We start from the raw sequence: 15,536 nt of genomic DNA, 5'->3' as shown, positions 1-15,536 counted from the left end.
TGGTAACTGAAAATTTTAGGTAGACTATCAGGCTTTGAACCAGAAGACTGTGTAGGGTAAGTTTTCTATCCTTGTGATTGATGAGCTACTATATGAGCATTATGGGGTAGTCAACTTCTCGAAAATCGATCTTAAGTCGGGATGCCACCAGATCAGGATGAATCCGACGGATTTGCACAGGACACCGTTCAGACACATGAGGGGCATTAAGAGTTCTTGGTAAAGTTGTTTGGTTTCACCAACATCCTAGCCACATTTCAGTCCCTTATGAATAGGTTTTTTCAACATAGTCTCAGATAATTCATCCTGGTCTTCTTTGATGAAATTCTGATCAACAGTCACATAGAAACGCGACATTTGGGGAACATGAGGATAGTCCTGAAAATATTCAAAGAGCACAAGTTGCACACCAATTGAAGAAATGTTCTGTTGCGCAACTATAGGTGGAGTACCTATGGCACATGGTAGACAAGGCAGGAGTAGCAGCGGACCCGTATAAGATCGAGCTATAAAGGATTGGCCTTTATCCAAAATTTTCAAGGAGATAAGAGAATTTCTAGATCTCACTGGATACTGTCAAAAATTTATGAAGGGTTACGACATAATAACATGACTACTAGCAGAGCAGTGAAAAAAAAAACAATTTCAAGTGGGGGGGAAGCAGCAACACAAACTTTCAAACATTTAAATAGAGTTGTGACCAGCTTACCAATATTATCACTTGCAGATTTCAGTGGACTATTTGTGATAGAATAAGATACATGAGGGTACGAATTGGGAGTAGTACACATGCAGGATCGGCAATCGATTGCCTACATCCCGGTACTCACAACTAGTATGAGGCTCAAGTCAATATATGAGCAAGAGTTGATGGCTATTGTATTAATAATAAGTGGCAGCCCTACCTGTTAGGATGATACTTTCTCATCAGAATAGACTAGAGGAACTTGAAGTATCTTTTGGACTAGAGAATGATGACTGAGCATCAGTAGCTAATCAAACTACTGTGACATGATTTTGAGATTCAGTATCAGCGAGTGTTGGAGAATAAAGCCGCAGATGCACCACTGATAAAGATAGAGGAGCCCCAGCTACAGCCTTATTGGTACCCTTGGTCCTAGATTGGGAAGCTCTGAGATGGGAGAGAAAGCAGGATGAAGAGCCGAGAAAAATAAGGGGAAAATTGCTACAGAATTTAAACAGCCATCCAAGATATAAATTGAAGGGGTAATGGCTAATCTATCAGTAGCAATTCGTGTCGCTAAGGGCATTATAGCACATCCTCATATTATTGTAGGAGTTTCAAGATAGTGCAATTGAAAGACGCTCAAAAGTACAAAAGATGCAGTCATCTATCGATGAAGCTTTATTGGGTGGGGATGCACAGAGACGTAGAGAAAATGGTGGCAAGTCGTGATGTGTCAACGACACAATTACTTGAACATGACGCGAGAAGGGTTACTGCAACCCTTAGCTTTACCGGAGAATGTTTGGAAAGAAGCGACAATGAATTTTATAAAGAGGTTGCCACGATCGGAAGGGTTTATGATGATCTTGATAATAGTAGATCGTCTGAGCAAGTATGCACATTCCATTCCATTATGTCACTCCTACATGGTGGTTTCGGTTGCTACGGTGTTCATACAGGAAGTGGTCTGTTTGCACGGAGTGCCCGAATCTATTGTATCAGACAGAGATGAGGTGTTAGCCAATTCTGAAAGGAGGTTTTCAGGTTACAAGGAACAATCCTTAAGAAAAGCACAGCATATCATTCTCAGATCGATGGTCAGATTAAGGTGGTCAACAGAAGTGTGGAGACATATCTATGTTGTTCTATATCGGATACATAGAATCTTTGAGTCAAGTGGATTGTGTAGACTGAATATTGGTATAAAACGACGTCTCATATTGTGGCACGAACCATCCCTTGAAAGATTCTATATGGGCAGGATCCACCTTATCTGATAAATTATGGCCATAGCCCTACGCCGGTATCCGGTTTCGACCGATACTTGGGGAGGGACAAAATATTGGCAGAGCTTAAGAGACATCTACTGAGAGCTCAACAGATCATGAAGAAGAAGGCGAATAAATATAAGAGAGATGCAATTTAAAACTGAAGACATGGTTTACTTGAAGCTCAGACCCTATCGACAGAAAACATTGGCCAGACAGAGGAGCAAAAAACTTTCTCCATGATATTTCACTTAAGTTTACCACCATTATTAGCACTACATCCAATCTTTTGCGTTTCGCAGATGTAAACCCTCGTCTTCAGTACCTCCAACACTGACAGATGACATGGAGGTGATTTCAGAACCTTTAGAGGTCGACAGAGTGCGCTCAGGAGTGACTTGAGCAAAGGAGGTACTAATTAAGTAGAAAGATCTATCATATTATGAAGCAACGTGAGATCCTTATGAAGGGATCCAAAAGTAGTTTTCATCATTCCACCTAGAGGACAAGCTGCTTCTTTTGAAGAGGAGTATTGTTACGTATATTATGTCGTCGGTCCAAGAAGGACCAGTCTGGATCCAACTGACTGGCCCACCCCTCACCCATGCGTCGATCGGCTCAACAAGAGAGGGCTCAAACTCCAAGTGCAGCCGCAGAGGATGCTCCTAGGTGGAACCCACCAAGGCTCTAATCGTGTACTCAAAGAGAAGATATTAACAGAAGTTTTGGTGGAAAAGTTTGAAAGGAGACTTAAAGAGTATTTAAGAGAATCAATTGTCTAGGATTTGTTTAATGTTATGTTTGTTCCAGTTTTTCTTTTCTCGTGGTGTTCCTAGTTATGTCTATGGTTTGTGGAGAGACAATCTACTTCTCAAATAGTAGATCAATGTTGTATTTTGTTAGTTTTCGTTGGTATTAGTAAAATAAGCCCCCGTTGGAGTTTTCTCTATTTGCATTTTTTTGTTGTTTGTTCACTATTTTGGTTCGGGATCATATCAAATACCTCCCCAATCCGAGGTCTCTAAATCGAGCGATCACAAATCAACCTTCAATCTTTATGTCAATGTTATATCAAGATGAAATATACTCACCCTAATTATGGTTTCTATTATTGCACATCATAATTGTAGGAGTTATCATACATCAAAGCTTACAAAAATCAAGTTTAAAAATATATCAAATCTTTGATGAAGGCTCTCATTTTAATAATGGGCATGCTTATTGCAAACCATAACCAGAGAGTTACCAACATCAACAAAGCTCTCAATCTACAAAGTGAAAATATTGCAGAGCTCTTCAACTTATTATAGTTTAGTTAACCTAAGCCATTCTCTAATTTTCTCATTAATCCTGTAGCTACAATTCCCAACCTGCCTCCCTTATGATATTAGAGCCAGGTCAGTCAAATAGAGCCTCCAGAGCTTCGAAATTTACTCTCCACCCGAATTCCTTCTCCCTCACTCAATAACTTTCAGGCTAAGTCAAAAAAAGTTGTGCTCATGCATCGTAGCACAGAGTGCAGTTGCGCGATCCAGCGACCTGCAAGGAGTTGCAGCCTGCGATTCAGGATTCCAGAGCGAAATCTAAAGATACAAAACTGATTTTAGCAACCTTTGAGATATATTTTTTTTCTTCCTCTTCTTTTCATTTTGATGTATGCCTCAATTCATGCAACTTATTTGTTTTCTGGAGTAATCGAAGGTGTTGAACTGGTGTCAAAAGTGTCATAAGTGGTTTGTGAGCTTTCGTAAGGCTTTAGCATAAATCAATAAATGGGGAGGGGGGGGGAGGGGGAGGATTGAGGTGTTAGGAAGAGTTATGAAAAAAAAGACCTATCCAAAAGGTGAATTTATGCCAAGAAGCTCTTTTGAGGAATGTTTCTACAAATAAGTTATGTTTTTGGTTAAATCACGAAACGAGCTGGAATTTCATGAATTCCTATGATGTATATGATTTTCAGATTGTTTACATAAAGCAGCGAGCTCGAGACGAGCATGAGAAAACTCATAATAAGGTTACTCCATCAAATCAAGTGAAATAATCTTATGTTAATTTAAGAAGAAAAATTTTAAAAAAAAATTTATTCGATTATGTATTCGACACTGTTGCATTTAAACTTCCTGTATATTTTAGATGAATACATTCTTTGAATGTATAAATGTCAGTTGATTTCTCTTACAATACATGTGATGTTACTATGTTATGATACATATGATAATGCTTATGAAATAATTATCTGCAGATATTCATTTAATATGTTTCATACATGCGATATAAAAAATATCAATGAAAGTTTGCTACATGTATTATGCTTTTAAAAATGTTACGAGTAGACTATTACATGAATACTTGTAAGTACGCTATGTAGAGATGTGGTTTTCCCAACTCCTCATGTTAAAGCAACTATGAAACTCTAGAACCATTTTGATCAGGTGGTGACAAAGCACAAAAAACCATTGATATCAGGAGGATTATTGATAACTATTATATTGGGTGACAACCTTTATCGATAGTTCATATGACCTTTGGAGCAGAGTGACAACTAATAATAACAAGACATGAAAATAGTTAGACATATACATTTACAAGTGATATTGTTATGAAATGATATTATTATGATGCTATGATGATATTATTATGACTACACTACTATGAACATGCTTATGATTATATGTTTATGTCTTATGCATGAATGGACTGACATACATATTTCACACATCAATCTTGATTAATATATTATGTATTCAAGAAAGTAAATGGGTTGGAGAAAAAACTAAGGAGATTGATAACTTAGGTTTTAAATTTTGGTATTCTAGTAAGAGTCGCACTAGAAATGGTGTATGTGTAATTATAGATAAGAGTTTGAAGGATAATGTTGTAAAAATTAATAGAGTTGAAGATAAAATTATAGTCCTTAAGTTTATCATTGATACTAAGATTTTTAATATTATAAGTGTTTATGCTCCTCAATTAAGTATAGATATAGGGTCTATAAATGTCTAAAGATAAATTTTGGAATGACTTAGAAGACTTAACACAAATGATACCTCTTGAAGAAAGTATTTTTATTGAAGGAGATTTAAGTAGGTATGTCGGTAGAGTGGTAGAAGATTTTAGAAATATTCATGGTGGCTATGGTTTTGGAGTGACTAATAAAAAAAGTAAAGTTAGTTCAGATTTTTCTTTAATGTATGATTTTTTTATTATTAATACTTTATTTAAGAAAAGAGATGCGCATCTTATTACTTATATAAATGGATCTAATAAAACACAAATTGATTATTTTCTTATGAGAATAAGAGAACGTCGAGATTGTAAAGATTGTAAGGTCAGTGAGGATTTAAGTACCCAACATCGTTTATTAGTTCTAGATTTTAAGATGAAAAGTTGTAAAATAGAGAATACTATGACTCGTTATCATAGAATTAGACAGGAAACATAAAAGACAAAAATAAAATTATTTTTAACAAAAATAAAACTATTTTTATGAGTAAAATTCAAGCTTTCAAAATTTGGGATGTTCATGATGAAGCAAATGTTATGTGGAATAAAGTAATAAACACTATTAAAGAAGTAGCAAAAGATGTACTTGGAGAATCAAAGAAAAAATTTCTTTAAATAAAAATAATTGGTAGTGGAATAATAATGTGCAATAAAAGATAAAATATAAGAAGCTATGTTATAAAAATTGGTTTAAATGTAAAAGCTTAGAGAACTGGGAAAAATATCAAACGGCCCGCGAGGAGTCTAAAAGAACAATATGTGACGCTAAAAATTCTGTTTTTAATTATCTTTATAAATGATTAGATACTAAGAATGGTGAAAAATATATGTATAAACTAGCCAAACAGAAAAAAAAAAAAGTAAAGATTTATAACTCAAGTAAAGTGTATTAAAGATGAAAATCAAAAAGTGTTTTTATTAGAAAAAAATATTCAACGTAGGTGGGTGGGTTATTTTGATAAATTTTTTAATGAAATTTCTGAAAATACGATCGACCTTAGTGATATTAACATCGTTAATAATAATAAAACATTTCATTTTTACCGTCACATTAGTAAAAAAAAGTTGATGAGACTTTAAAGAAAACTAAGCGTGGAAAGTCTGTAGGACCTGATGATATCCCAATTGAAGTATGGAAATGTTAAGGAGATTTGGGAGTTTCTTGGCTTACTAAATTCTTTAATATTATTTTTAAAACTAAAAAGATGTCTGAGGAGTGAAGGAGAGTATTTTAGTCCCCATTTTTAAGAATAAAGGGGATGCACAAGAGTGTAGAAATTATAGATGAATTAAGTTAATGTGTCATAATTTAAATTATGGGAGAGGGTAATTGAACATAGGTTAAGACGTATTACAAAAATTTCTTATAATCAATTTGGATTTATGTCGGGCAGGTCTACTATGGAAGTTATACATTTATTGAGAAATTTGATGGAGAAGTTCAGAGATAATAAGAGAATCTACAATGGTCGTTCTGTTGATTAAAGATTTAAAAGCCACAACAATAAATGTAAATCTAGATTTTTTTTTATTATTGACTTTAACTAAACAACACTAAAATGGCACAAAGCATAAATTTAAATCGCAATTTTTATTGCAAAGGCATCTAAATTTTAAAGCCACGCATTTGACATAAACTACAATAAATTACAAATTAGCATTATCATCATTAATCTTATATCAACTATTAGAGGTACATCTATGTGTGTTATTTCTTCATTCCTTTTTATCGAATGTTACACGTGGTATTACAAAAGTTATGCTAAATATTTATGTATAATTTAAAATTATGTTACGTTTGATCTATCACTTCTGCTGCCTAATAATTCGTCACTTTTTTTACTAACATCAACCCATCTTGTCGCACCACATTTATTGAGATATTTGATGGAGAAGTTCAGAGATAATAAGGAGAATCTACAATGGATGTTCCGTTGATTAAAGATTTAAAAGCCAAAACACTAAATGTAAATCTAGATTTTTTTTTTATTATTGACTTTAACTAAACAACAATAAAATGGCACAAAGGATAAATTTAAATTGCAATTTGTATTGCAAAGGCATCTAAATTTCAAAGTCACACATTTAACATAAAATACAATAAATTACAAATTAGCATTATCATCATTAACCTTATATCGACTATTAGAGGTACATAGATGTGTGTTATTTCTTCATTCCTTTTTATCGAATGTTACATGTGGTATTACAAAAGTTTTGCTAAATACTTATATATAATTTAAAATTATGTTATGTTTGATCTATCACTTTTGCTGTCTAATAATTTGTCACTTTTTTTAGTAACATCAACCCATCTTGTCACACCACAATTTCGTTCAACTACAGGGCTACAAAGGCGAACAATTCAGACAGACTAAATCCACATGAGCACTGGTCCTGACTTGCAAAATCAGGACAATTCGGTCAGACTAATCACCATAAAAGTACTTAATACATTTCATTTCATAAATCATTTTGATTTACATATGTTTTGAAGAGTGAAACTTATATCATCAACACATGTATACACCTATACAGAACTGTTAAATCTAATATAAATAAAGTATCTACCCAAAATTTTGTACAAACTTCCAAAATTATAATGTAAAAGTTGTATAAGTCACACCTCGTTACTCACTCTGGTTCTCATTACCAATTCCTGAAACTCAGCAACGTAGAGTGAGCTACAATAAACTTAGTGAAATAATCAAAAGTTAGATGAGATTTTATAGACAAAAAGAAATAACGTATATGCTTATATATCACTCATGTACATATATGCAACACAAGTCAAAACATGTTATAATCGTATAAAACAAGTAAAAGAAAAAACGTGTAATGCAGAAAACCATGACTGTTGTATAAAACATATATTTCATCCATTCATGTGTAATCATAAGCATATTCATGAGTGATCAATCTAGTTATAAGAATATCACTTGTAATTGTATAGGTTTCAACTATTTCTATCATGTTGTGTTATGGGTCGTCACCCAACTTGAATGCGACATTAACTATTGATAAAGGTTGAGCCCCCAACAAAACAGTTATAAATAGCCTCTTGCTACCAACAATTCCCTACATTGTATCCCCATCTGATCCTAAAGGTTCTCAGAGTTTCATCCTCGTCTGAATACCAAAAGTCAGGAATTACATCGCTCTCTATCATCCGTAATTGCAAGTATTCATGTAATAGGTTACCAAAACTAAACAACACTAAATGTAAATTGCAAGTATTCATCCGTAATTGCAAGTATTCATGTAATAGGTTACCTATAACATCAATTATGACATTTCTTAAGTCATAATTTTTGTAAGAAGCATTCATCAGAGACATTTCATATATTAGATGCATGAATCAGAGTAAACGAATATCTGCAAGCAATGATTTCATAAATATATTCATCAAATTCATAGCATAGAAAAATCATATGTATTGTAAGGGGCAATCAAGTTTGCATTCATACAATCTATGCAAGAATTCATCAACAATTTACAGAGAATTCTAAATGCAAAGTGTTAAAACACAATCACATGAAAAAATACATAGTTATTTTATTTAAATTTGCACAAGATCATTCTCCTGAATTGACGAAACAACCCTACGATGAGTTTCCCCACACTCGTCTCGAGCTCTCTGCTTTGTGTAAACCACCTGGAATCATGATTCTATCAAAAATTCATGAAATTCTCAGCATATTTCTTGACTCTAAACATATTTCATTAATCAAAAACCTATCTCAAACGAACTTTCCTGCATAAATCTTATTATCCTGATGCTTTCCTGAGCATTCTTTCCCCTTATCCCTTCCCAATTACCCATGAATTGGACTAAGCTGAGAGCAGCTCTCGGTGCACTAGCCTCATGACAGCTCAACCCTACCTATAGTAGCAGCAATTCACGAGGATTGCTTCAATTTGCGGCAAATGTCAAAAGGAAATCATAGAAAGAAAAGGAATGTTCAAATATCCTGATGCTTTCCTAATCATTCGACCTCATCCTGTTGTATGTGTGGTTTAGTATGGGAGAGTGTCAGCTGGGAATAATAACACATGGTTAAGAGATCAATTAAGTTTAATTAATCTTTTGTTTCATGATTTGATATCTTCTAATAAATATATAATTTATACATGGTGTTACACAGCAAATTGATCAATTTGACAGGTAAAATTTTATGAAATTGATTTGATCGAATTCTGAGGGATGTGACATTTGGGATATGTTTTACAAGTGTCAAAATTTTACATAATATCTCAAAATTGGGAGTTACAAGTCTTATGCATGCATCCTCTATCCCCCAAAGTAAAAGACAAACTTATAAAATTATATTTTTACTACCCTATTCAGTTATTTCAATGGGTGTTATCGCAATACCCTTGTAGCATAATCATTAATCACTCCGCTCTACAAACTTTATCACACGTCAATCTTAGAATTTGCATTTTTACCAAGCTCAGCTTGCCCATTAGTGACTTCTTCATCGCCCTACTCTTGGATCCATCTAATATGGTTGGTCTAATTATGGTTTTATAAATTTTTATTGTATTGCATTTAATTATAAAGTAAATGAATAAAATATATAAAAAAGCAATTACTTCAGCTAAAAAACTTCAATTATGTTGCAGTTTCAGAATAAAAAGTCACTGACCTGTGAAGCAAATGCATTAAAGTTCACAATTGGCCCAGCAATGTAAAGTGGAGCGTAAATTAAGTAGGCAAGATATTTGATGAATGAGTATTGGCAAAAATGAAGCCTTCTTTCCTGAGAAAAAAAAATGCATCAAGTTCAAGTATAATCATTGCAAGATGTAGGATAGCATTGATAAAAATAAGTCCCAGACCCAATTGAATTTAGGTTAATGCAGACTGAGCTAACATGCACTTTCTAAATCCATGAATAAAATCAAAATAAACATTACTAACAATCCATTCTTTTACTCTATAATTTATCCATTAGTCTCGAAAGTATCTATATATGCAGGAATGTTAGAATGATAAAATGCACATGTTTAATGAAATAGAGGACAAGTCCAAGTTCGCTCATAACCCAAGCTTTATGACTGATAGATCTCTTACTCTGCATAAAATGATGCTTCCAAGTTGTAGCACATAGATATATAAAATAGTCGAGATAAAGTCGGATTTTGGGTTATCATGGTTTCTAGTAATTTCAAGAATAAACTAAATAGCCAGCCTTAAATAAAATATCTTCTTGGAACACCCTTTTGAGCAAATACATTATTATTCCATTTCTATCATATACTGTGAAGCAAAAGAAGGGTCACGCCATGTAGAAAAGCCGACCTATCCAACATATCTTATTGTTGAATTACCACTTGTAACAAGTAAAGCTCACACTTCACAAAGCAAAGAATATGTGGCATATCCTATATGTTCCTTTCCAAGTTTCAGATTCATGGGTAGGTTGAAGTTCAGAAGTTGAGCTTTCCAGGTTCTAATAACGAGTTTTGGAGTGTGTGAAGTTCTGATTAAAACAAGCGAAAGCCAAACTTGACTAGACATCAACAATTCATTACAAGTGCGAAAGAACCGAAAAGAAAACGGTGAAGGAAAGATGGAATTTTAAGACATGTTGCTTCACAGAAACAAAGTCAACGTCATTTGCTAAATGCCATCTATTTTAGTTATCTGATTCCCCAAATGCTATTGATTTAGATGAGTTTATCACTTTATACCCATATGTAGGTTCATTAGATTCCAATTAACTAAATTTGGACTGTGTTTCACCTTGAAAAAAGTCATGATCATAAAACTAAAATTTTGAAAAAAACACCTACGTGCAACAAGAAAATTTATTGGTTCAGGACTCCGCAGGGTGAGTTGCATGCGGAGTCAAATGAATGGAGTCCAACTGAAGCTGAGTCCCACTATATATAAAAATTAAAAAAAAAAACTTAGTTAACGAGACCCGGCCCGAATCACCGCGGGCAAATTAAATAGGTGTGTTTTTCGTGAACCCGGCCCGAACTTACTCTGTCGGGCGCCGACACAGACAAAAAATTACTTTACGTTAGATTCGGCGGTTTTGGAGCCTTTCGTCTTCCTTGTGTCCATTCACATTCGGACTTCTTCCTAAGAGCGCTTATTTCATCCAGACACCGCAGGCAGAATTGCAAGTGGAGTCGAATGCAAGCTCGCCACGTAGAATTCTTGGACCCACCGCAACAAGAGGTAAAATAAATAAATTAAAACAGACGACCCGGCTCGTCCGATACCCGAACCCAGCCCAGAAGTGAAAAAGTGACTTTTTGTCCGTATAGCTAATCCCGCCAAAAGCATTGTCGCATTTTATGCCGCCGCCAGTCCAAAAAAAAAAATTCCGTCAATTCCTCCGGAGATGAAGAAATATTAATCATTGAATCATTAAATAATGTCGATAAGCTTAAAATGGAGGTGAGTTTGCTTTAATTTTTCTTTGATTTTACCGTTGCATTGCTTTGTTACGTTGGTTTTAACTGGTTTTTGACAGTGTGGTGTTATTTTTGGTGTTATGTCGGTGTTTAGGTTTGTTATTTCAGTTTAGGTTTCAGGATTATTATGGTGTTAGGGCTGTGTTTTATTTGTTGTTTGTTTTATTTAGGGTTTGGGGTTGTATTATTGTCGTATTATTGTTGTATTATTGAGGTGTTATGTGATGTTATAGCTTAATTTTTCTAGTGTTATAGTGGTGTTATGGTTAGGGTTTAGAGTAAAGTGTTATCGTTTAGAGTTTAGGGATTGTTTTGTCTTAATCGTGTTATTGTTGTATTCTTTTTGTATTATTATCGTATTATTGAGGTGTTATGTGATGTTATTGTTTAGTTTTTCTAGCGTTATATTGGTGTTATTATCAGGGCTTAGAATGTAGTGTTATCGTTTATAGTTTAGGGATTGTATTGTCCTTGCAGTGTTATTATTGTATTATTTAGATATTTTTGTTGTATTATTGTCGTGCTACTAAGGTGTTATGTGATGTTATTGTTTAGTTTTTATAGTGTTATAGTGGTGTTATGGTTTAGTTATTGTATTATTGTAATGGTGTTAGTGTTGTACTATTGTGGTATTGTTGGAATGTTATGATGATGTTTTTGTTTAGTTTTTGTTGTGTTATTGTGTTGTTATTGTTTGTCTTATATATATCTAACCAACTTTAAATTGGGGTGGTGATGTGCAGTGCAATAATCCAATCACAGAGACGTTTCTTCGCACCGTTGTGCACAATGATCAAGACAATGATCAAGATGATCAAGAAGCATATGAAAGCTACTGTGCTTATGCACATCATGTAGGTTTTTCTGTTATGAAGGATCATAGCAGCTATTGGTCAAACTCGAATAAGATTAAAACTAAATATTTTATTTGCGGAAAGGCTGGCCACAAGGAGTCAAGCCTGACAGATACTATGAAGTTCAGAAAAACTGACACGAGGACTAGATGTCAGGCAATGGTCTGTGAAGTTTAGAAAAGCTGACACAGGGACTGGATGTCAGACCATGGTTAGATATGCTAATCACCCTCTTGCCAAAAGAGGTGATAAACATCTTTTGCGTTCTAGCAGAAAGATAAGTGAATTAAATGCAGATTTGCTGAGATCAATGACAAGAGCAGGGATTAGAGCAACGAATGCATATAACTTTATGGCTGCAGAGGTTCGGGTGGTGGAGAACCTAGAATGCACGAAAAGAGATACATATAATTTTATTCATAGAGAAAGAAGGAAAAGAATAGAGCAAGGAGATGATAATGCTCTAATACAGTTGTTCATGGAGAGGCAAGTTGAGGATACAATGTTTGCTTGGGATTTTGAAACTGATGAGTGTGGCAGACACAAACTTTTTTTGGAGCGACGGGTTATCCAGGTTTGATTATTATTGTTTTGGGGACGTAATAATATTTTATACAAACAATCGATTAAATAAGTATAATTTATGATGTGCTCCGTTCGTGGGGATGAACCACCATTGGCAAAATGTCCTCTTTGGAGTCGGTTTTTTATCGAATGAGACCATTGATTCCTTCAATTGGCCATTGGCAAAATGTCCTCTTTGGAGTGGGTTTTTTATCGAATGAGGCCATTGATTCCTTCAATTGATTATTCAAATCATTTATCCGAATAATGGGTGACAAGTATTCAATGACAATTTTCACGGATCGGGATGGATCATGATCAAGCGATGACTCGATCCATTGAAGATTGTCTCCCACAAACATGACACAGGTTATGCCAATGGCATATATACAAGAAATTTCCTTCAAAAGTGCAACGTGTTTTGGGTGTCAAGAATGTGGGTGATCTCTTTTACAAATGCATGAACAAGTGTGATACCGAAGAGAAATTTGAAGAAATTTGGGTCACTATGATTGAGAAGGGGAACCTCCACAACAACATGTGGTTAAAGAACACAACGTTCGATAAAGAAATGTTTGGCATGGGAATATTATCAACATAATGAAGTGAGTCCACAAATAATATTTGTCGTGGTGTTTCAAAGCCTATTAGCTCTCTCGTTGATTATTTTGGTCTTGAAAATATTATGAAATCATTGCGCCGGAATAAGAAGAATGAAAATTTCAAAAGTGATGAATCGATCATTACGCCCGTGGTAAAAGGCAACCCATTTTTAAGGCAAGTTGCCACCTTTTATTCGAGAAAGCTTTACTCTGTTTTCTAGCAATAATTATTAGATGGGTTTTGTTGACTGACAATTGAATGCTTTCCAGAGAGTGATTTGGAATATATTGTAAGGAATTTGGATAACCAAGAAGCAAACAAGCACTGGACTGTGAAACTTGACAAAGTCAATTCCGAGCTCACTTGTAGTTGCAAAAAGTTTGAAATGATGGAAATATTATATTCTCACTCTCTTTAAGTGCTTAATGTGGCTCAAATAAAGTTAATTCCCCAGAAATATTTGTTAATCCGATGATATGCTCACGCTTAAAGGAACATGTATAACAACATTGGTTACGAACATATGAAGGAATCCCAAACGAGCATCAGTTCTGCAAATGGTCTACTATTTCGCTCACACTCTCACAAGTTTGCATGACAACTCATTCATAAAACACAGGGAAATGAAACAACTGAGCAGATGCTATGAGAAACATGTAAACATCTATCTGGAGATATTGATGACGCATTTGCTGGAAAACCACCTCAAACAAATAAAAAATTAAAAAAAAAACACCAAATGCCCAAATCAGTTTGAATGACCCGGCAAAGATGAGGCCGAAAGGAGTTTTCACGTCTAGGTGGAAAGAGTATTGGGAGAAAAATAAGAGGAAAAAAAGTATATATTTCAATATTCTAAGATATTTCAATCATTGTATTATTGTCTTTCTCTAACTAGAACATTGTATATAGGAAAACATCAAGAAGCATCAACAAGCCAAGATCCCGGTATACCATTCGAGGCAAATTTATTTGAAATAACTGATTGTCTCGATCAGGTATATAACTGAAACTCAGTATCATATAGCATAAAGGTTAGTGGCATTAGCCCTTCTATTTCATTTTAATTTCTCCATTATTTCAGAAATATGATGCATCACAAATAACACAAGGATATATCCAATTGTTGATTGTTCAATAAGGGATCTACATTTGTAATATTATCGAGTCAATGTATTTCAACAACATTTCTGAATAATACATGTTATAGTATATGTTCATCTCAATAACAACTCAAAATAATACAATAACACAAAAATAATACCGAAAAAACACTTATAAACACTTATAAAACTAATAAATGTATATATTATTAATTAATTAAATTAGCTAAATAAGATTTATGAAGTTATAAACTAAATAACACATCCATAACATCTCGTTTTTTATAAAAAAGAGGTTAAAATCGCATTATAACACTTAATAGCCGCCCAGGCGTGTTATATCGCCGCCTATAACGCATGGGGAATATTCCCAATATGTTACATCGCGAAACCACGTTATACCACATGCTTGCGTTATAATACTGCGGGCATAAGTGTTATAGGCGGTGCTATAACACATGGGGAATATTCTCCATATGTCATAACGCTGGGCTGCGTATAACCCATTGAGGATATTCCCCCTATGTTATACCACCGTCTATAACACCTCAACCCCGCATTATTATAACACATGCTCGTGTTATAACGCGACCTTTTACATACCATTAGCAGCTGTATAACACTTCTCGAGGTATTATAATGCATGATTGTGTTATAACACGGCCTTTTTATACCGCGATATTGAGCATAACACAGGTCTGTGTTATAACGCAAATTTGACATGTTATTTATCAAAATTAATGCGTTATTTTTAAAATCATCGTGTTATACAACAATATTGAGGCTTTATTTTAAAAATAAAGTGTTATAACTATTTATTGACTCGTTATTTATCTAAAGTCAAGTGTTATACGCAATATTGAGGCGTTATTTTTAAATTTATGTTATTATATGGCATTATTAAAATGGTTACCATAATATTGTTATACTGAATTCCTATTACACATCTACCCGCCGCCATATAACCTATGCATGTGTTATAACGCAGTCCCGTGGTGTAACACATGTGAATATTCCCTAT

General features: G+C 34.1%; 1 protein-coding gene across 1 annotated transcript in view; it reads right to left on the bottom strand.

Moving 5' to 3' along the window:
- The window catches only part of LOC110037364 (putative membrane-bound O-acyltransferase C24H6.01c), a 98,881-nt gene that overhangs the window by 42,465 nt on the left and 40,880 nt on the right, over positions 1 to 15,536 (bottom strand). The window contains 1 exon segment of the mRNA XM_020741995.1: positions 9,609 to 9,722. Within this exon segment, the coding sequence (XP_020597654.1) occupies positions 9,609 to 9,722 (114 nt within the window).

Source organism: Phalaenopsis equestris, unplaced genomic scaffold (assembly GCF_001263595.1).
Source record: "Phalaenopsis equestris unplaced genomic scaffold, ASM126359v1 Scaffold219045, whole genome shotgun sequence".
NCBI classification, from domain to species: Eukaryota; Viridiplantae; Streptophyta; class Magnoliopsida; order Asparagales; family Orchidaceae; genus Phalaenopsis; species Phalaenopsis equestris.
This window is presented reverse-complemented; position numbering and strand designations above follow the sequence as displayed.